Below are 23,649 nucleotides of genomic sequence, written 5' to 3'. Positions count from 1 at the left end.
TGGTGCACTTGTGTGTGTGTGTGCGTGTATGCTCGTGTGTGTATGTATGCATGCGACAGTGACGGCGGGGGAGGGAGGGGGGGCCTCGGTGCACGTGTGTGTGTGTGTGTGTGCGCGCGTGTGTGTATGTGTCAGGGGGGGTGTCTCTGTATGTATGTATGTGCGTGCGTGCATGGGCGCTTGTGTGTGTGTATGCGCATGCGTGTGGGGTGCTTGCGCTTCCCAGGAGACAGCGCCTGGCCACAGCGCGCGTTCCAGTTACAAATCACCTGGAAGGATGCGCGTGGCCAGGACTGTCTCCTGGGAATGATAGTCGCTGACAAAAGATCTCGGCGGAGACGCGCTTCCGCGCGTTGACGCCGAGACCTAAAAAGGTATGGCTAGGCTAATAATCACAATATTAACAAATAAACAGGTACACTAGTAGATATTTCCCAATTACACATGCATAGGTGGGAGGATCTTACATTCCTCAATAATATATTTGTTTGAATTAATGGTCAAAGTATTCCAATACTCGGTCGACTTTTTGGTTTATTTTCAACAGTCCAAAGATAACAAGTAAAAGTATAAGGGGTATCGGTAAGACAATGAACAATATCCACAATCAATGACAGAAGCCCATTCATTTATCATTGAAAACTCTTGGAAAACTATATGGTTGAATTTAATTTAATTTTCTTAAGTACATTTGATAATAGCACACAACAGTGTGAATTCCTATGGTGTTAAAACCTAGCTTTTACACAACATTTAAAATGTACTTAAAATGTACTTCTAAAAACATTTGGTAAAAGTAAACACATGAAAAGTAAACACATAAAAGTAAACATATCCTTACCGGTGCCCTGGCAATTACCGGTTTGCAGTGGGGGAGAGGGTTGCAGTTTAAAGTGATGTGTATCATTTCCGATCACAGAGGATTGTGTATCATTTCCTAGTAATTCCAGGGTGAAGTTTGCTAACCCCCATATCAGTTTTTCAAATCTTCCGAAATGTATGGTACCTTTTAAAGATCTGGGCATGTAGATTTTGGCTAATACAACAACATCCACTAATCTCTCTCATAGTGATTTGGGAATTCGCATACAAATGACAATTTTGTGGTACAAACAAAGCAGAACTTCCTACTATTTCCGAAATATATACTGCTATTATCTTGTTCCAACTTGGGACAACTTGATGGACATTGCAGTGACTGGAATATGTGTTTACACAAGGCATTGGATTTAATAGTGCCAAGTTGTGAGTTTTTCTATTTATGTCTGTGACCTGGATAAATTTCAAAACTTTTCCAAACTGTATTTCTGAATTATCTAAATATTTTATTGTACTTTGGTGTAGGTTAGTGTTTTAGGGTTTAGGGTAGTGCTGGGGGGTCGTGCACGGTAGTGTTTGAGTGTGGGTACTGGACTGGGGGTCGGGGAGGGTCGTGCTGGGGGTAGTGTTTTAGGGTAGTGTTCTGGTGTTTGTGTAGTGTAGGGTAGTGTTTTAGGGTTTAGGGTAGTGCTGGGGGTCGTTCAGGGTAGTGTTTGAGTGTGGGGACCGGACGGGGGGTCGAGGGAGGGTCATGCTGGGGGTAGTGTTTTAGGGTTTAGGGTAGTGTTGTGGTGTTTGTGTAGTGTAGGGTAGTGGTTTAGGGTAGTGCTGGGGTGTTGTGCAGGGTAGTGTTTGAGTGTAGGGACCAGACTGGGGGTCGGGGAGGGTCGTGCTGGGGGTAGTGTTTTAGGGTTTAGGGTAGTGTTGTGGTGTTTGTGTAGTGTAGGGTAGTGTTTTACAGTTTAGGGTGGTACTGGGGGGGCGTGCAGGGTAGTGTTTGAGTGTGGGGATCAGACTAGGGGTCGGGGTAGGGTCATGCTAGGGGTAGTGTTTTAGGGTTTAGGGGAGTGCGGTGGTGTTTGTGTAGTGTAGGGTAGTGTTTTAGGGTTTAGGGATTTGCTGGGGGGGTCATGCAGGGTAGTGTTTGGGTGTGGGGACCGGACTGGTGGTCAGGGGAGAGTCGTGCTGGGGGTAGTGTTTTAGGGTTTAAGGTTGTGTTGTGCCATCTGGCTTTCCTCTCTCGTCATTAATGCGCATTGCTCGCCACTCGCCAGACGTGCCTTTTAAAAAAAAATGTACTTTTAGTGCGAGGCGTGCGCACGCACGTGTGCTTGTTTATGCTGTTTGCATGCCCTGGCCTACGTGAACCTACACATAAAACTGCAGCTTACCTGTGTAATTGCTGTACACCAACTAGATTATTGCATGTATGCAATGCAGCAACAAAGTAGTTGTTCCTATGGTCGAGCCTTTGTTTAAAATATTTGTGTAAATAGAAAGCTACACTTTTGTGAAATAAATATAACACAATTTACTGTTCATCTATCATGTTCACTGAATTTGCACTTGTTAGCATTGTTGTTATGAATAAACCACATTTTATATATTATAGTGGTATGCTAGCGCAAGACAGCTGGGTAATACAAATGGACATTTACGTATGCTCATGTGATGTGAACTTATAAATTAAACAAGCAATATGACCTGTCTCAATATGTTTATATATTTGTAATTCTCCCTTTAATTCTGGAATATCAATATACATTTTTCTTGAAATTTCATGGTCAATTTCAATGGAAATATACATGTAGGTACCCGGTGGCAGACTCATTCTTTTAGCAAGCACAAATCCAGCATTGAAGAGCAAGCCCCGGGGACACACTGTCAACCAATTGAACAGACGGAGTAAGATTCAAAAGGAATTCCTCCAATCAGCGATATCACGGGGGCGGGTTAAGGATGCAGGTGACCCGGCTCATCTTCCCATAGTGAAGGGAAGTCAGTCTAATCATTTAAAAACCTTCCAATCAGAAGTCCTCTTTCATTATCTCGTATGCTTTCATGGCTGGCTGACTAATCCACTGCTTCAGCCCTCCTGATTTTTAGGTCGAAGCCTGCGTAGGCTGGGCATGCGCAGTCTCGCTGGCGAGATCTTGTGATCTTGAGGAGCTTTCACTAGCGGGTTTTAGGCCCCGACCCCGTTCCCATTGGCCGGCATCACCGTTTATGCTAAACGGTGGCCAGCCATTGGGAAAGAGCATCCTCTGACACACACTTTTCTCTCTTTTTGCCGTCCTACTTGGACGGACTGCCCTGACTTCCTGCTGGCGTAAAAGGTGGGTTATCTTTATGGGGCTAAACAGATGACCCCATAAAGAAGATAATAAACCTTTTACGCCAGAAGAAAAGCATGCTGAGGCCGTCCAAGTGGGACGGCAGAAAAAGAGACAAGTCTACGTGAGCGCTTGTTTATCCAGATTACTTGTTACAAGTGTTTGAGGGTATAGGCCAATCCAGTTTACCTGTCACACGTATTTTCTGGTCCATGTTAGCTTGCATCCCCTGTTTAATATATTTCTGCATTCTTATTGGTCTCAGTTACCCATCAATGGCACTTTCTGGTTGCTACAGATTACCTGTTACAGGTGTTTCCTGGTCTGTTTAGGTGCCGTTCGCCCACCAACGGTTTCCCTGCCCATTCTCGCACTTAACTACGTCGAAACACTTTCTTTGCCTTACTTCTGAGGCTGGTACCTATACAGTGCGCATGCGTACTATTTTACCATGTGAAAACTACAAATCCCAAGTAGTCAAGCGTATTTCAGTACGTCCTATAGACATGCTGACGTCAGTCACTGCTGGGGAGTGAAGCAATCGTTCGGCTGTCTTGTGAATTCGCCCACTGTTCCGTGGGTAACAAGGTGGCCATCTTCTTGTTTAGAACGTTTAATTCTTTTTGAATAGTATATAGTTAAATGCTGGATGTACGATTTATTAGCTAATTTTTTTTAATAAATATTTTTTTCTTCTGCTAGTGTCATATTTATGTTGATATGTCATGATATTCCTAAAGCAAAGCGTGCGATTTTCTACAATTCAAATCCTAAATGGAGACGTTAAAAGAGTTTCTAGTATCTTATGCATTTGATATAGTGACCAAACAAAACTCCAAGCACTCAAAACTGTATTTCTACTACTAGAGTCCTCGATTGTGAATATGCATACCACTTCCAATGTAGCCAGTAAAATACTGCGTACAAAATGGTCCCGATACTCTAGTATTTGTTTTGTGTTATAGTATCCCGTTTCAAGATGGCTTTCGTGTGTACATGTGCAAATGGTTACCTCAGTCATCTATCTACATTTTATATAACATTAAGCATCTGAGAGACGTCGCTCCCGCAGCCACTACGATCCAAAACCACCTATAAGAAGACCTGTCGACTAAAATGGGAGTGCTCATCATCGAGGCGTTCTATGGAGGTTCGCACTAGGTACTGGAGGATCTCCTCTTGGAAGACTTTAAAAACTCTGCACTTTGCAGCTTGCCAGCCAAGAAGTGGCACTGGAGGGCATGCATCTCTGCCTTCACGTTCATGCAGACCGTGCCAGCCAGTGCCCAGTATAGCATCCTGTTTGCCAGGTCAGTGCTTAACCTAGCTGAGCTGGTTGCCTTACGACCTGCCCTCGGCAAGCTCAGAAGGTCCTCTACTTCCACGAGAACCAGCTGGTGTACCCTGTGTGCAAGGGCCAGGAAAGGACTTCCAATATGGCTACAACCAAGTTCTTTCCTGCCTGGTGGCCGACGTGGTGGTATTAAACTCGCTTTATAACATGCAGTCATTTCTGACCGGTAACCGTGGCTTTTTGAGGCTTATGCCTGATCACAGTCCCGATGACCTGGAAGGACTGATCAGGCCAAGGTGCCTGGTCCTCCACTTCCCTGTAAGGTTCCCCGATGTTAGTAAGTTCCTCTTGCCATATTGCAAGCATATCCATTTGGAGAGCAGGTCTGCAGTCAAAGGGGAACCTTTCCTGGCTCCGAGCTTGACTACTCCACAGCAGAACACCATTGCTGGGAATTTGATGGAAAACAATGCCCAAGATCGAGAAGGTGTACCTTTTCTCGCACAACTGTAAAGACCACAAAACCTAGTGGCAACAGCCGATGAACTAGAGGTGTCCAATGTACCATAGAATACAAAATCGGACCATACATTTGGTGAGCACTTTGTAACTCCCCATGGTAATAGCAGTGAAACTGACAAAGAGCAAAGACCACTACACATTGTCTGGCCTCACCGTTGGGAGCACAACAAAGACCCAGAAAACTTTTTTCCAAGTTCTGCTTAAGCTTAAAGGCCTCTCCTTGCGATTCAATGTGTCTGTTCTTGGAGAAACCTATACAGATGTGCCAGATGTATTTCTGAAGGCCAGGGAGGCGTTGGGCAATTCTCTGTTGCATTGGGGCTACCTTCCTAGCAAAGAGATCTATTTCCAAGCCCTGTGTATGGCTGATGTTGCTGTCTCAACAGCCAAGCATGAGTTCCTTGGCGTGGCAATGCTGGAGGCCATACATTGTGGTTGGTACCCACTGTGTACCAAGGCTCTGGAGTATCCAGAAATCTTTCCAGCTCAATATCTGTATTCGACTCCTGAACAGCTGTTTAAGAGGCTTCAGAATTTCTGTGAAAGGCCAGACATTGTGAGGGAGCATCAATACAAGGATGACATTTTTAAGTATTTATGGGCATCCCTACGCAACAAATACCAGGACCTACTTGAACCAGAATCAGTTGTTAGTTGATGACAGAGGGAGCAAAGGCTACTGGTTAGACTGCAGCTCTAGATTATAGAAAACATGATATCATAATTAGACACTACGTTATTACAATGCTATTAGTTGCAAATGACTCTCAGCAGTCTTAACAGAGGACTCCTATGAAAACAATGCATCTTTTTTATTTTTGAGTTAACTTACCTCTTCTCCCCAAACCACTCTAAGATCTCAAATATGAGTCATGTGGATGAGGAGATCAATGATAAAAAGTGTCAATAAAGTGGAACCTTAATGGCTTATCATTCCTGGTGTAGAACTGTCTTAAACTAAATTACAACAGAGCACGTTAATCATTTCCTTCCATCACTCAAATCCCAAAAGAATATAGATTTGTAAAGATCATTCACATATAAGGCACTTCTAGATGCATCACTAAATATGTTAATTTCCTATTTTATCTTTCTTCTCCTTAAACATTTTTAAGATATAAGTGTATCTGACTTACAGATATCTTTAAAGTAACACTGAATGAATGATTTTTTTTTAGCTTTGACTTGGAAGTGCTAACGAAGAGGGCATGCCCAAATCAAAATGTCTGTATTAAGATGTTGCTTATACCTTAATTCTTGAGTGAAACATATGATAAACGCCATAAGTGTTTACATTTTGTTTCGTACGCATGTCATACCAAAGGTAGCTTTTCTCACTTTATCTACAGTTTCAGTCATTTATATTTGGGGCAGAATTATAATGTTGTTGTCATTGTCATATTAAGTGATCACACCGAGTCAATGTGTCCTTTGATTTTGGAAGTACACTACCTAACAGGTGACTAAAGTTTGTACGGTATTACCCCTTAGTAAGGATTCTACTTCAACAATAAACATGACATTATAATAACTTTTTTAATTAGAAAACGCAATCATTGTAACTGTAAAACTCCAATGTACCTAATTTTCTGAACACGATGTTAAAGATCACAATTTTATTTGGAATTTAAAACACACCTTGTGGGAAAATGTTAAATTTCACCAAAACTCAAAATGTTTCCTAGGCATTCCTGTGTGTTTTTTTTAAATACTTTGTAGATCAAGGCAGCTTTGGAGTTATTGTCACGTATGTAACATTGGGGGTGTTAAATGATTATATTGAAAGGCACTGGTAAGCTTATATGTGGTTGCAGCTACGTTTGCTTGTTGACAGTGTTTTAAAGTCTGTCTTCTCGTTTGCGAAGATTCAAAACAGTGGCAATATTATTATTATACAAATTTTCACATTTTATTTAAAGCAACAACACAGATCTAATTATAACCATGTGAAAATTATGACATGGTAGCCTCTATCGATTGCAATGCTCTCTTTCTTGTTATGACATTACTACTGCAAATAGTTTGGGCTTTAAAAGTTGTTTCTGCGTTTTTCATACAAATTAATTTAAATATTTTACATTCATATTTTTATTTTCATGCTGCAATACTTTATTAAGTAAACTACATATAAAGCTGTTTGCTTTACAGCGGAAAATAAATGTTTCTCCTCGATATACTTTTTCACTTTTGTAACCTATTTTACTCGTTATGTGGACCTCCAGTTCTTTCATGCTTACCTCCTTCTTCTTTTGGTCTTCTGTTGATGGGCGTTGGGCTTGTTCTGTCGAGCAGAGTTGAGTTGTGCTCTTTTTGGGCTCCATTTTTTTCTGACTTGGGCTGCAAAGTTTCTGTCTGCGCCTGCGCAGTGTTTTCAAATTAAGAGCGCCAACGTGGAACCCCGGCCCAGGAGCAGCGGTGCAGACTCGGTCACTGGTCAGGTAGCTTTTCTTTTATTTTAATATTAAATCCCCCCTGACCCCACCCCCCGCTCCAACAAGGATTGCGAGCCGACTGGGTGTTAGTTCCTTGCTCTCCACCCGCAGCGCCAGTAACAGCATTGCAGACTCGGTCACTGGTCAGGTAGCTTTTCTTTTATTTTAATATTAAATCCCCCCTGACCCCACCCCCCGCTCCAACAAGGATTGCGAGCCGACTGGGTGTTAGTTCCTTGCTCTCCACCCGCAGCGCCAGTAACAGCATTGCAGACTCGGTCACTGGTCAGGTAGCTTTTCTTTTATTTTAATATTAAATCCCCCCTGACCCCACCCCCCGCTCCAACAAGGATTGCGAGCCGACTGGGTGTTAGTTCCTTGCTCTCCATCCGCAGCGCCAGTAACAGCATTGTAAGTGTCTGAAAGCTCTGCTAATTCCACAATAACAAAATAGAGGGGCAGTTGAGTTCATTTCCTTCACACTTGTCTCCAGAGTCGATGCTTTGAAATCATGTCCATGGCTGTTTGCAGGACTACAGATACTTTGTCTGCTCGTAAACACAGTTGGTTGCATCGTGAGGATGCTGGAGATTTTACGTTTTGCAAATAGAAATGTTGCATTGGTTTGCTTTAAACTGGATGACTAGGCATACTAAATAGAAGCCAGGTTAGCGACAAGCACTTTCTCATATCAGTCCGAGCCATGGCCAAGTAAAACAAAACTACGGTTCCTAATGAATGCCTGGGCCAGTTAGAATCTGAAACATATTAACAACCTGCTGACGTGTGGAAACTGCATACAGGATTTTAAGTCTTGTAAATAGTATGACTTTTTCAAAATAAGGATGATGCATACATGTATTTTCAACTCTCAGGCCGTTTTTTTTATCTTGTGCTTCACATGACGTTCATTTCTGTGACAGCAACTTTTCAATACTTTTTTTTTAAAGATCTTTTTTATCGTGAGACCCGAGACATCAGAGCGCTTTACTTGAGCACCAGTTTTGTTATAGGAGGACACATTAATTTCTGTTAGGCACGGGGAAATTGAGTATATTGCCCAGAATCACAGGTTGGTTGGTGAAAGTCGTTGCCGAGACTCGGACCCTCGAGGTCGACTGCTCTAGAGGTATTGCTACATTCCCACCGTTGCACAAGTATGAAACCTGCTGCGTATGATAGGAGGTATTTTAACACGACATAGAACATATGATCCAATAAAAGGGTCGCACTAGATGGAGACATTTGATTGATATAGGGCACAGTTTGTTGGGTGTCCCCATTTTGTGTATCATCAGAGTCCTTTCCTTTCTCATGTATTATGATGAATATAGCACATGAAATGACAATTTGATCAAAACAACGTAAAAAAAATCCCTGCGCCATATGGCCAGTTCTTTCATGACTGTTATGACCATAAAATGTACAGTGACGCCTGTAAATATTGTGGAAACCATAATGAAGTCCTATTGCATCTGCATGACCATAGTCAGTGACATAATATCGTAAATGGTAACACTTGCATGCAACTAAATGCTGAATTGTTTCATCATTGTTGGTGTTGAATAAAACATGATCGTCACATTGATGGTTGTAGATAATCCTCTGTCAATTATTCTGCACAACCAAGAAGAAACTCAAAAAAGAAGGTGGATTTGCTTCAACCATGCAAACACCTGATGCAAATCACAATAATAGAAAGACAGGTCCACAGGCACAGAGAATGATGATACAGACAACAGTGCAAATTGAAAGATCTAACAGCAGCAATCTGAAACGTCAGAGATACAAAAAACCTAAACAAACTGCCCTAACTTTATTACTGATAGACAGACACTCAAGTATCTTCCACGTCCAGGAATGAAGCATGGTGCACCCAGAAACGAGAACATGGAGCCACCACAAATGTACTCAAATAATGGATCAGCAGTAATACAGTAACAACATCACACCCAAACCCTATAAATAGTGTCCCCCCCTGATTACTTGCCCAGTCCCAAAATGGCAACCAACCTTCACCTCATTAATAATGCCTTTTTGCCATTAACAACACCAAGAAACTAACACTATCCACCTCTCTTAACACATTGCTAAACCTAGCTTTCCCAGCTAAACTACTGACTCAAAAGATCTCTTACAGTACCATTTGCCGTGGAATCCTATGGCTCACTCGATGCCACTCACATTTGATAAAGTATTATTAAGAACGCTAAAATTAATGCCCTCTTGCCTTTCTGCTCATGATCCAACCAAACAGATCTACTATCTTTACTCCGCAGCTATGTACAGCAACTCCACATCAACTCCACGAATCAGTTCATCTTATTTTTGCATCTGCTAGGGCACTTACATATAATTATCACTGTGCCTGCGTATACTACATATGTATGTGCTCAGCCTCACAGTTGATGTTTCTTGCAGTGTTCACATATTTTGATTAGTGTGCGTTTTTATGTAGGGGAGACTGCCATTATCCTTAGACTCAAAGTTAACCTTCAGTGATTAAAACAATTCTGGTCACTTCTGCGTGCATGGAAAATATATTGACCACCACTCCCACGATGTATGGAATACAAGGGGCCCTTGGATTCTCCCTGACAAGATGATATTCAGCAAGTTCCCCTCTAGAGATGCCAGTGCCTCGCAAGATAAAGAAGCGCCCACCTTTCCTCATGACTTTGTTCACACACAGATGCGGAGCGCCCTTTTTACAATAGCATCTCTAGTATGCTGGGCTTACAATCAACATAACTGTGGTAAGAAGAGCTGTGTGGCACTTAATATTACACTGCCACATCGAAGTGGCAAGTTGCATAGAAATCTATTAATCGCGTACATTTTAACAGGCCCTGGGCCACCAAATTAACTATCAGTGCTTGCCTACATCTGCACTACAACCGCAGTGCACACTGACGCACAATGCATCCATGTATTAAAGGTGTTGCGCTTTGTGGCTTCTGCTGCTTACCTCCCCTGAGATATGCCACTCATCCTGGGCAAGTGAATAAGAACAGACTTTACTAGAGCACAATAATGGCACTCAATTTACCTACCCCAAAGGGTATAGAGGATGTGGCTGAAAGGTAGAGGCCGACCATGAAGCGGGGGAAGTAAGTTTGTGTCTGGCGGGAGGCAAAAACATCCTGTGATTCTGGGCAAATCGACTAATCTCCCGTGCCTAAAAATGAATGTGTCCGTCTTTAATGCAACTGGGTGCCTTCTGAGAATAAGTGGGAGAAGAAGCCAGAAGGGTGAGATGTCACCAAAAGAAGATTGAGGGCCAGATGTAGGTAGGCAAAGACCGGTCGGTAACAGCCAAAATTTGGTAATTTCGGCCGTTACCGTCCGGTATTTGGAAAATGAGATGTAGGTGGGCATTTTACTGATTCGGTAATTTACCGATTCGGTATTTTAAGGAATCGGTAACTTAGCGATTCCTTAAAATACCGAATCAGTAAATTACCGATTTTGATATGTAGGGAGCACTCAAATGAGTGCTTTTCCTCTTTTATGATTCGTTATTTACCACCAACTACAAGTTGGTGGTAAATAATGAAAACCTTGGAAAAAGCATTTTTTTGCTTTTCCAACAGTGCCATGTTGCAGACATCCATGCCCTTGGGGCATGTATGTATGCAACATGTGCACCCATACACAATTGCCACCCTTCAATGTTTCCCCCTTTTACCGAATCGGTAAATACCGATTCGGTAATTGGCATTCATTCCTATAGGCCTCCAGGCCCAAAGGAATGAATGGCAATTACCGAATCGGTATTTACCGATTCGGTAATAATACCTACATCCCATTTGCCTGTTCTTAACCCCTTTAGTGCTAAGGAATTATTGCTGTTTTACTATCATTTCCATTGAAATGAATGGGCAGTGCATGACGAGTTACCCTTGTCATTAGCATCCAAGTGGTTAAATACCAAATCGGTATGATTCGGTATTTAAGAATAGGTAATCTGGGATTATCTACATCGGGCCCTTAATCTGTTAAGTGCGTTGTTTGAAACTACAGGCCTGATTCATATGTTGGCGGGAAGGGAACTCCGTCACAGCGACAATGGTGTTCTGTCTCTGCAAACATAGTGGTCTGCCCACGCGACCTATATGCGGGGGGGACCTTAAGTTTGGCCATGGCATAGACTATTACGTCTCTGCTGCAGTAAAAACCTCTCCGATGGCCCTGCAGAGTAAGGGCCATTGGAGAAATGGCTACATGTCTGCAAGCACACTCACTCGGGCCACATCAGTATCACTCAGCATCGCCTTTGCACTAGTACACCACCACATCATCATCACTCAGCAAGACCTGAGTATCATTCAGCATCACCTCAGCATCGTCTCTGCACCAGTCACCACCACTTCCAGACAGTGAACACAGCAACTGAAAAAAATTTGAACTTGCCTCCCTCACCCAACCAGCATAGACCACAAAACGTAGAATCACTCTTTCATGATGACCCTACTGCTCAGCAACAGTCACAGTGAGGCCAAAAAGTGACACGCTGGGCAGAATCTTGTGTGCCTTGCACTGGCGCCATTCCTTAAAAAAATGGTTGCCAGACCTACCATCACTGCCTGACTCCCCCTCAACTGTGTCACATGCTGATAATGTTTCCAGTTGTATACTGACGTCACCCTCATTTTGATCTTGAAATATGTACATGTATTTAGCTGCTTGAGTACTTTTTGTGATCTTGACTGGGTTTGAATGTTCTAGAATATGAAACAAACAATGGCAAAGCTAAAAGGCGTTTTGGCTTTGTTATTGTTTGTTTTCTCACAGTTTTTGCAAATCTTTATTGATGTGGAACCTACCGGCCGCACATCCATATTTTAAAAAAAACTCTCTAAAAGCAAATATCTTTTTGATCTCAGAAGGACACTTTGCCATAGTAGTCACTGACTCTTAAGGGCACTACTTTGTGTGTGGATTTACTTCTTGTGAAGGGGAAGAACGCCATCACACGCAGTAAAGTTAGCCAATAGCTTGTCTCACTGTCCTGTCCCAAGCTGTACGCTGCAGTGGATGGATGAAAAATGGGAATGACACAATAATAGACCAATTGATGAGAAGGTTGGCTGAAAGCCTCTATAGCTAATTGTGTGTGTGTGTGTGTGTGTGTGTGTGTGTGTGTATATATATATATATATATATATATATATATATATATATATATATATATACACTGCTTATGACCTGACATATTACATCACTCATGACATCACTGACATCATCCTGTGACTGTTTTTATAGAGTTTAAGTGTTAAATATAAATACTAAGGTGTTTATGGTGAATCGCTGGGTGTATGAGTGCCTGTGTGGATGATTCAGTGAGTGTGTGATTGACTGTATACGTCTGTCAGTAGTTGGTGTCTAAGTGATTGTATGGGTGTGTGAGTGGGTACATGAGTGGCTGTATGGGCGATTGATAAGTTGTCTGAGTGCCTGTCTGGGTGAGGGGGTGTGTGACTGCCTGTATTGATGAATGAGTGGGTGAGTCAGTAGCTGTATGGGTTAGTGAATGCATGTGTGAGGGGCTGTATGGGTGAGTGTGTGTATGGCTGTGTGGGTGAGTGAATGGATTTGCCAGTGATATATGGGTGAGTACCTGGGTATGTAAAGATCAGTATAGGTGAGCAGTGGGGTGGGTGAGTGTGTGCATGTGTCAGCAACTGTATGTGAGTGAGTCCCTGTTAGTATCTGTATGCATATGAAGTGGGGCGGGTGTAATTGTATGGGTGAGTAAGTATGTATGTATGTATGTATGTATAAACCATTTTATAGCGCGCTCCGTTACTTGAGAGTATCCTGGCGCGGGTACGGAAGAGGCAGACAGCAAAACAAAGAGAAGGCATCTTAGATTACACTCTTGAACAAATGTGTTTTCAGGTGTTTTTTGAATGCAGCCACTGTTGGCATAGAGCGCAGATGGAGAGGTAGGGCGTTCCAGGCCCGAGCCACGATCACAGAGATCGATTGGCCACCGAGTCTAGCTCGTTTGAACCGGGGAAGGGATAATTTGAACAGGGTGGAAGATCTGAGGGTGCGTGCGGGGGCATAGCTGATAAATCTCTTTCTCAGATACAGGGGACCTTGATCGTGAGTTGCACGAAACGCAAGCACCAGTGACTGTGTGATTGATTGTATGGGTGTGTGAGTAACTGTCAGTAGCTCTACAGCTGACTAACCCAGTGTGTGGGGGATAATATGGGCGTATGAGTGAATATATTAGTGACTGTATGAATGAGTGGGTGTATGTGTGGCTGTATCGGTGAGTGGATGTGTGTGTAGATATATGAATTTGTGAGTGGGTGTGTAAGTAGTGGTATTGGTCTGTAAATGGGCTTGTGAATTATCATGTGGGAGTGGGTGTATGAAAGGTTCTATGGGGATGTGAGTGGATGCGTTAGTGATTTTGTGGATCATGTCATCAATGATGTCACTGACCATGTCATGAGTGTTGTAATACATGAGGTCATAGGTGGTGCATTGCGGGGGCGTAAGTTCACTATAACAGCTGAATTTCACTGATTTAATTCAAGTGAAACCAGAGCCTAGCTAAAACGTCGCTGTGACCTTTGGTTTTTTCATTGAACTACTAACGTTTTTTCAATCTCCGTTTCCTAGCTATAACGCCCCTGTAACCTTTATTTTTTTCAGCGAATGTCTATAGTTTTTTAAGCAGTAATGGTGTTTGCAGAGTGGTGGAGAAAGTTGGATGGGCCTCCAACCAGCTCTCAGGAATCCCACTGTGTAGGACTTACAGGAGGTACAAGGAGGGCTTCTTAGCCTCCAAAGGTCCCTCCGAAGTAAAGTGGACTTCATCCCCAACCAGTAGTGTGCCAGATGCCGCGTTTGCGGAGTGGTGGAGAGAGGGGACATGGCTTCCGAAGACCTCTTAGCAATCTCGCTGTGTGGGACTTACTGGAGGTAAGGTTATTATTTTTTTATTTCTAAAGTTTTCTATAGCTCAGTGTCCCCTTGATCACCAGCTCCACCCTGATCATCCTCCCCCTGGGTAGCAAGTGATGCTGCAGCAGGGGTTGTGGGCGCCTGAGAACTGGCCAGGAATGCCTGCTTAAGATGACTGAACGCATCAGTGTCGACGCCCGAGTCTCTGGGTCGCTTAGAAGGTGGTGGCTGATCATCTGTCATGGCATTCCCTGGTGTAGGGTTTGGCACAAATAGCGCAGCTTTAGCCAATAGCTCACAAGCCTTATCAATCTTGCGTGTCAGGCGATCCTCTAACGGCGCCAATGCCTCCGCGACCATGGAATTGTCCACTGCGTCATAAAAGGAATCCTCCCATGGTAGGGCGTTAAGGGGATCCTCCTCCTACTGGTCATCCCGGTAAGTCTCCTGATAGGAATCCATGACACCAGGCAGAAAAACCCTTCAAAAGGTAAGTGGGTAATTCGGAGGTCAGATATGGGGGGCTGGGTGTCAGCCTACACTTTGGGCAAGCAGAGCCTACGTTTAAATAGGGCTACAGCCCAGGACCCAACAGCCCAGGTGCAGGAAAAATATTAATGGGCAGTCTGCCTAACAGAAGTGGGCCTTGGAATTGTAAAATTCCAACATAACAGACTCCCCAGGAGCAAATACCAAAACGGCCTATTACTGACCCCCCTGGTGTGCAATAACAAACTGCCTAATGGCAGACTACAGACCCGAGGAAAACAGGCGTTGGAAAGGGCGTCCACAAAGACAAAATTCCTGCCTAATGGCAGAGTACAGACCCAAGCAGGTGTGAAAATCAGCACAGGAGGAGTTAGAACAGTTAAGCTTTTATATGGCGACTAATTCAATTTTGCACAATTGTTCCTTCTGGGTAGTCTGAAAACAAACACATGTTCCAGGTACACATCATAAAATGTTTGCTGAATGTATGACTAATGAGTTTGTAACAGGCAGATTATAATCATTCACATAAGGAATCATTCAGAGAAGCCCTGTGCAAGCAATCAAATCAATCGCATTACTATAAATTAATCAGAGCAAATGTGACTAGTGTTCAATTAACATTCACTTTAAATTCTACTAGTCTTACTTGAGTCTTCACAATCATTGCCGTTAGTATTCAGATATTGCTCACAAAGAATACCACTAGTCTTCAAATAGTGGTCCGTTAGTATTCAGATATTGCTCACAAAGAATACCACTAGTCTTCAAATAGTGGTCCGTTAGTATTCATATATTGCTCACAAAGAATACCACTAGTCTTCAAATAGTGGTCCGTTAGTATTCAGATATTGCTCACAAAGAATATCACTAGTCTTCAAATAGTGGTCACAATCAAGGAGACTAGCCTTCATTTTGCTCTTGAAATAGCACAAGAGCTGCAGATAAACACTAACAGAATACTACTAAGCTTCAAATACTATTCTTCTGGAATACTACCAGTCTTCTTTTAGCAATCAATTGAAGTGTTCCTCATGTATTTGAAGGGTAGTTGAGTAGAACTAGTATTCCCTCATTAGCATATTTCGGCTCGTGGGCATACTACTTAGTCTTCATGCGTACTAAATGAATACTACGCTTTAATGGTAAATGAATACCACTGTAAACACTGAAATCACACTAAATGAAGAGCTTCCATTTTGGTGAGGGATAATGTGCCGCCCGACTTGTATTTTGCTGTTTCTTTCATTGCATCTAGATATATGATACAAGTAATATCATACCTACAAGAAGTCAGGACCATTGGCATTGTCAATGGCTGTTAGTTGCATAAGATAAATAAGAAGCAACTATGGCTTGTACATAATATTGAAAAAGCTTCCATTAAAAGCCCTGGTGACACCAAGACGATGTTGCTGCTCCTGAGTTTCAAAAAGAGAAGGGAAATCGAGAGAGAAAATTACTCTCCTTAAAAGATTTCCCTTCCCATACAACACTCACCTGGCATGACATCATGCCTTATATTCTCCACTAGTGAGAAGTGAGTAGTGTGAGCAGCGCACATCAATGCGTCTGCTGTTACTGCAGTCTGGAAAAAACACGGACCGACTGTGCCAAGGCACAAAACTGAGCCCGATAGAGACCTGTTTTGAGGCCCCCTTTAAAAAACTGCTGGTGCTCAGCCCTGGTGAGACCTGGCCCACTTAAAGTCCTGGGTCTAGGAGAACCGGAGTGTACCCTTGGGCAGGGAGTTTGGGTTAGTAACAAGGGGCCAGATTTACTCAGCCCTCCCAAGGCAACGCAAGTGATATTTACTAAGCCATGCAAAGCCACCTTGTGTGTGTCTGAGTGGGTTAGGATATCCAGAGTAGTGAAAGGCAGCACATAACGTTGCCTTGTCTTCCTATGTGTTGGGAAGGCATTCCATTAGGCGGAGCACGGGCATTGCCATGCATCCACATATGGATTGCGGTGCAGTCTGAGATTTAAAGCGATTCGTAAACCTCGGAATGCGTCAGAATGGTAGTAATTCTAAGCAGAGGTGCAACGAGGAGAAATATCTTTATTTCTCCTCTTTTGCTCCTCTTTCTATGCGTGCAGCATTCCGCAGTGCACATACAAAAACGAAAAGGCCTCAAAGGGTTGTTTTTGTGCAAGTAGGTGCCCCTTCTTACACAAAAACAAACCTGCATGTGAAGCAGGTACTCCCCTTGCACCATGGCACAAGGGTGCCTGCGTTGGAGCTAGGCTGCCCTGTGCGCCAGAGCAGGAATGCGCTGTATCTTAGCACATATGGTGTATGTCTGCTCTCGTCTTGGTGCGTTGCATTGTGGGACGTCTTCGTAAATCTGCCCCAAGATGCTTAGTAAGTTGAGTAGGTCCTGTGGATGGGGCTCAGGTGAAGGAGTTTGAGTTTGGCGAACTGCACACAGGGGCCTTTTGCACACATGACCCTATTAAGTGTTGTGATCATATCCTCCTGCTGAGCTCCTGAGAGGCTTGAGAGCTCACAGGGTGAATCGAAAGTTGGCCTGGGTTTGCAGTCAATACTTGCTGGTTCACCACAGAGAGCTGGAAGCAGAAAAGAGGGAAGTGGTGAGAGTGAGGGAAACTTCATGAGACAGGACAGGGGGAGGGTTTCCTGCTGCACAGAGAGAGCCCTCTCTCACCTGCTGCTCAGGGCAGCCGCTCAGCCTCTCTTGAGAATACCTATGCAAATCTATGCCGCGTCTCTTCACGGCCAGAGTGTGCATGCAAACATTACTGGATGTGAGAGGCCTGGGTCTATCACAACACTTCTCACCCCCCACTGGAAGTGAGAGCAGCGTGCCCAATCTCTACTCAATTACAAATAGCGCCACGAGGCCTTCTTCTACAGACCACAGCGCAGCACCGGTCTCCAAAGAACCTGTACAAATCAGTGGAAGTCTCCAAATTAGCAAAGGTGAGAAATGGCGAGGTTCGTTTCAATGAATAGGTTTGGTGTCGGCTCTGGTAAGTCACTCAGTAAAAAGGCAGAACATGTAAGGACCCAGAAGAGCCCCGGGGCGGGACCAGTGCGTGTGTGAGAGGGCTCCGGAAACACACAGAAGAGAAGGGTCGGCGCTGTACATCAAAGAGAAAAAACTGTGTCAGATAACGTGTCTGTAACAATGGGGAAGAATGAAAACACGCACTTCTAGCGGAGGGAGGGAACAACATTATACAACAAAGTGAAGGAACAAAAAGCAAAATTAAGAGGTCATTTTGCCCTTTTGTAGGTATTTTATTAAAATCAATTTTTAATCATCCCCTGAAATTTTCCCACTCAGTACCGAATTTCGACTCGGTCTGGCCCTGGCGATACCTGTCCAGTTTAAGTGACAGACAGGGACTTTTTCTGATGATCTGAAGAAGTCTCCTGCACTCAAACATCTTTGAAACATAGACTCATAGACTCCAGAGGATGACATCTGGGCCATGTGGAGGGATTGCTCTACAAATGCTGGGGCAGATTTACAATAAGCGACGCATCCCTACTTATCAGCAGGGATGCGCCACTTATTGTGCGCCATGCCTCCGGCACCAGTGATGCGCCACATTTACAATGCGGCGCACCATGGGGCAAAAAAGCACAGATGCGTGACGCATCTGTGCCTTAAGGCGGCTCATTGCTGGAGTTGCGTTGCAAGCGCGACGCAGCTCCAGCAATGCTATGGGGGGCCCTATCTTGTTAATGCTGTGTCAATCCTTACGCCTGCTTCAAGCAGGCGCTGGGTTTTGACGCAGCATTGGCCTAAAATCTTGTAGATTTCACTCAGCCACTTTTAGGAGGCGTTCCTTCGCAGGAACACCCCCCCTCCCCCTTGCGCCGGAACGCCTCCTTCTGGCGCAGGGCTTTACAACGTGACGCATCTCCCAGATGTGCCACGTTGTAAATACCCCGCACCATGGTGCATCTTCTGCGCCGCTGCTGCGTCACAAAAGTGACGCAACAGCGGCGTAAAAGAGGCGCAAGGGGCTTGTAAATCTGCCCCGCTGACTCCTATAAACTTACCGTGACAGGCCCAGCAGAAGGGCGGATCTTAAAGTCACAAGCCCCAAGATCATGCAGACTTGATAACAGTCTCTTCTTAAGTTACACAACTTCCCGCAGGAGCTGTGAACTGTGGTGTCATCTGCTCCACATACTGAAATGTGCAAAAACACTAGGGGCCCTATAGTGTGCCTTGTTTACACCACGCAACGTGGTTCAAGTGCAACACTAACCCTAAAATGCGATTTATCAAGCCACACACGGCCTCTTCACATGCTTGATAAATCAGGAGTAGCGTCACACAGCACAACTTGCTGCGTTGCGTTACTCAACCCTATAGAGGCGTTCCATGGGCGTTGCGTGGGTGTTCCCAAACAACTCCCATGGATTCTGATGCATTCCCAGATTTACTATCACTGGTAGACCTGGGAGAATTTGGGTTTTTACTGCACTGCTCTTTAGTTTGTCTGCATTGTCAGTTGTTTTTTTATGTTGTGTTGATAAGTGTGGCCAAAGGGAATTGCTTTTTTGACAAAGACCTGGGAGTGCGCCATAAATACGCCTTCTAAGGTGCGGCACAACAAAGACAAATGTCTTCATTTCTCCTTGTTACTTTCTCTTTCTATGTGTGCTGCATTCTGTAGCGTATATCGATAGAGGAAACGCCTCTCAGGATTGTTTTTGTGCAGGAAGATGCCACCTCCTGCACAAAAATAATTCCTGCATGCAACACAGACATCCTTGCACCGTGTTGCACGGGTGCCTGCACTGGCGCTAGCAGACCATTTTACGCCAGTCCTGGGAAAGGACAGGAATGAGTACTGTAGTAATAATTACGGCTCTTTCCGGCCCTTAAGATCAATGGGGCCAGACTGGTAAGTCCCCCGGTAGGCTGGATGGGGTGGGGGCGGGCTTTGCGACAGGAGGACGGTTCTGTTTTCCGTGCTGGATGTTGCCCCCTCCCAACCTCTCATCCTATTATTCCCTCTCTTTCTGTCTCGCTCCTCACTTACTGAAAACTGTGACTTGAAGAAACGGTTCACAAGCTCTCTTTCCTTCTTTCATTTAGTTGCTTCCCTGTGAAATGGATTCAAAAAAGAAAAACACATGAAGGAAATGCCCTTTTTCTGACATTTTTCTATTCCAAAATACAGCGTCGGGATGGAGAGAAATAAAAGGTTTTAAATATGAAAAATAAATACATAACTAAATAAAGCAAGACATAGTGGGTGCAAAATGGACAGATTCGTTTTATTCACATCCAAACACATTAGCCTTACTTTACAGACTTTGCAGTGAAGCGCTAGTTTTGTTTTCTCGTCTTTCTTTGAACAGCACTGTTGTCCCCAGGTGGGGAAGTGCACCATTCCTGGATGTTTTGCAATACCTGGCTGATGGGTGGATTGGAAAACAAAATGTGTACCATGGCTTTGTGTTTATGGATGTGGTCTTTTTAATCCCTTCCCGGCGCAGGTCAGAACCACGCCATCATGAGCCACGGACGGCGTGTGCTCATGACGGCGTGGTTCCGTCATGCTGCGGTGGCTCCACCCAAGCAGCACTGATTCCCCGCCTGTGCGGGCGGGGTCGTGATGGAACCACGCCATCATGAGCACAGCTCGCCCGTGAATCATGACGGCGTGGTTCCGTCACAAGCATGGTGGCGCCACGCTCACCCCCCACCAGCGCCGAGGTGGAATTAGCGCCGCGGCCAAGGGGTTAAACCAGACTGCTTATGTTTTGTAAGGATATAAGCAATGGACATTGAAACGGTTCCCTTCAGGGCCTTGTAGTCCTGTCCTTAACTTTTCAGGTAAAACCACTCGCTGATTTCTGAATAGTGAGTGGGAGATCGTGAAGGTAACCATGTTGTTTCTGCTTACATTTCACAAGCTTTACATAATCTTTCATTCCCTAGGAGTGTTTTCTTTTACTTTATTTTTATTTTTTTGGCAGCATATTACTCCTATCAAGTGCATAATTTTAATTGAGCCACATCCAAGTGTTTATAGTGCGGCACAAATAGGTTGTAGCTGAAGGCAGTGTGAGTTTCTCTCAGTAGGGCAGTATAGTGTTCAGTGGAGGAGAGGATGTGGCACGATGGCCAGAGCTGTCGAATTTGGAACTGGGGAACCCAGTTCAGCCTTCATGACCAGTCCACCAGACCACTCTACTGAGGGAGCATATTCCCATGCTGGACCTTAGAAGGCCCCACTAGACCTTAGAAGGCCTGATGTCTTCGGACAAGCTGATGTACCCTAGTGGTGTCAATTGTGGGTTAACCTTGAAGGCCTGTCCCCTACAATCCATACTGAAGTTCATCTCCAGTCTTGCGGGCAGGCCTACGAAACAGCACACCCTAGAGCAACAGTGATCCAGTCACTATGACTCTGTCACTTAGGTCAGATGAACCTTGAGCAGGTTAGGGCGGTACGAACAGTGTGACCACACTCGGTACCTATTTCGGGTAGGTGCGTAGTGTTTGCAAGTATATTAGGGTTTAAAAAAACTTGCTGCCTCCTTCCTGGCCTCCAGCAATTTTCAGCAACAATAGAAATGTCATGATAACTTCGGTGATTAATGTTCTTCCTAGAGAGAGATCAGAGTTTTGCCTAGTGGAAGGGTTGACTCCTGCAAAGGTAGCACAGAGGGTTAATGTGCCTGCTGCAAAGAACATTCAGATCACAAAGTGCACATAATGTTAACTAGGTTGGTAGATTACTGCTTTTGTCAGAGAGATCCGTTTGTTACTTGCAGTTTATAAGTTAAAATCCTAACATAGAACAGTGAGCTATTAATTTATACTGCCTACTAGTATGGTTGTCATGTGTCATGTCCTTTGCCTTATGTAACATTTCCTATACAGTAATTTACACACATATAAATGATTGTCTCTGTGTAGTGTGTGATGTAAAGTGCTCTGACACCGTACACCAGTATGAGTGGCGCAGTAAATAAAATTAAAAGCATCTGAGAGAGTGTGGTTATGGAGACTTGAGGGGGACTGTTAACAGGTGGTATTGAGGGAGTACGAGATGTAGGTGATCATTGGGGGCACCAACAAACATTGTTGCACAGGGCGCCACCAGCACTAAAGCCGGCCCTGCCATCGAGGCCAGTCCGCCTCACCCATTGGTACCTCCATTGGCCTTGTTTCAGCAGTAGTAGCTGCAACTCACCAAAGATCGTCAATGCAGGACTTGCACACACACCAAACTAAGTTTTCAAACTTCACAGTCTCTTTGCTTCATGCACCAATCAATCAATCAATCAGTGACACTTATATAGCGCGCTACCTACCCGTAGGGTCTCAAGGCGCTGGGGGGGGGGGGGGGGTGCCGCTACTGCTCGAACAGCCAGGTCTTCAGCTTCTTCCTGAAGGAGAGGTGGTCTTGGGTCAGGCGTAGGTCGGTCGGGAGGGATTTCCAGGTCTTGGCGGCCAGGTAGGAGAAGGACCTTCCTCCTGTAGTCGCTCTTCGGATGCGGGGGACGGCGGCGAGGGCGTGGTTGGCAGATCGGAGGTGGCGTTTGGGAGCGTAGAAGTTGATCCGGCTGTTGAGGTAGCTCGGGCCTTGGTCGTGTAGGGCTTTGTGTGCGTGGGTGAGGAGGCGGAAGGTGATTCTTTTGTTGACGGGGAGCCAGTGGAGGTCTCTCAGATGTCCGGTGATGTGGCTGGTTCGTGGGATGTCGAGGATGAGTCTGGCTGAGGCGTTCTGGATCCGCTGGAGTCTCTTTTGGAGCTTGGCGGTGGTACCGGCGTAGAGGGCGTTGCCGTAGTCCAGTCGGCTTGTGACGAGGGCCTGGGTGACCGTCTTCCTGGTCTCGGTGGGGATCCACCAGAAGATCTTCCGTAGCATGCGTAAGATGTTGAAGCACGCCGAGGAGACGTTGTTGACTTGCCTGGTCATGGAGAGGGAGGAGTCCAGGATGAAGCCCAGGTTGCGTGCATGGTCTGTCGGTTTGGGTGCGGTGCCCAGGGCGGGAGGCCACCAGGAGTCGTCCCAGGCGGAGGGTGAAGAGCCCAGGATGAGGACCTCCATCTTGTCAGAGTTTAATTTCAGGCGGCTGGTCGTCATCCACTCGGCTACCTCTTTCATCCCTTCGTGCAGGTTGGCTCTGGCGGAGGTGGGGTCGTTGGTCAGGGAGAGGATCAGCTGGGTGTCGTCGGCGTAGGAGATTATGCTGAGGTTGTGTTTGCGTACGATGGCCGCGAGGGGGCTCATGTAGACGTTGAAGAGGGTGGGGCTCAGCGATGAACCTTGAGGGACGCCGCAGATGACTTCGGAGGCCTCTGACTTGTACGGTGGTAGGCGGACTCTCTGTGTTCTTCCGTCGAGGAAGGAGATGATCCATTCCAGCGCCTTGTCCTGGATCCCGATGTTGCTGAGGCGCTGTACTAGGGTGCGGTGGCAGACCGTGTCGAATGCCGCGGAGAGGTCTAGGAGGATGAGGGCCGCTGTTTCTCCATTGTCCATCAGGGCTCGGATGTCATCGGTGGCTGCGATGAGGGCGGTCTCGGTGCTGTGATTGGCTCGGAAGCCGGACTGTGAGGGGTCGAGGGATCCGTTCGTCTCGAGGAAGGCGGCCATCTGCTTGTTGACGGTCTTCTCGATGACTTTGGCTGGAAACGGGAGGAGCGAGATGGGGCGGTAGTTCTTGAGTTCGGTGGGGTCCGCTGTTGGTTTCTTGAGTAGAGCGCTGAGTTCGGCGTGTTTCCAGCTCTCAGGGAAGGTGGCAGTGTCGAAGGATGTGTTGATGATGTCTCGCAGGTGGGGTGCGATGACAGCGTCGGCCTTGTTGAAGACGTGGTGAGGGCAGGGG

General features: G+C 45.2%; 1 protein-coding gene and 1 pseudogene across 7 annotated transcripts in view; both read left to right on the top strand.

Annotated features, from left to right (window-relative positions):
* Positions 1-4,268: 4,268 nt before the first annotated feature.
* LOC147725911 (tRNA-queuosine alpha-mannosyltransferase-like) lies at positions 4,269-5,528 on the top strand (annotated as a pseudogene).
* A 1,726-nt stretch (positions 5,529-7,254) lies between these two features.
* The window catches only part of LOC147725910 (C-type lectin domain family 12 member B-like), a 270,787-nt gene continuing 254,392 nt past the window's right edge, over positions 7,255-23,649 (top strand). Inside the window, exons 1-2 of one of the 7 annotated variants that reach the window (XR_015309403.1) lie at positions 7,307-7,406; positions 14,073-14,342. Coding sequence is in view for 1 of the 7 variants with exons in the window: in XM_086962822.1 (XP_086818948.1) it covers positions 17,535-17,757 (223 nt within the window). In the remaining 6 variants the exon portion in view is untranslated. Of the gene's footprint in view, positions 7,549-7,597; positions 7,691-14,072; positions 14,343-17,493; positions 17,758-23,649 lie in introns of those variants that run through there. The other 6 variants (XM_086962824.1, XM_086962826.1, XM_086962825.1 and 3 more) reach the window with 6 other exon arrangements.

Source organism: Lissotriton vulgaris, chromosome 3_1, assembly GCF_964263255.1.
Source record: "Lissotriton vulgaris chromosome 3_1, aLisVul1.2, whole genome shotgun sequence".
In the NCBI taxonomy this organism is placed as follows: Eukaryota; Metazoa; Chordata; class Amphibia; order Caudata; family Salamandridae; genus Lissotriton; species Lissotriton vulgaris.
This window is presented reverse-complemented; position numbering and strand designations above follow the sequence as displayed.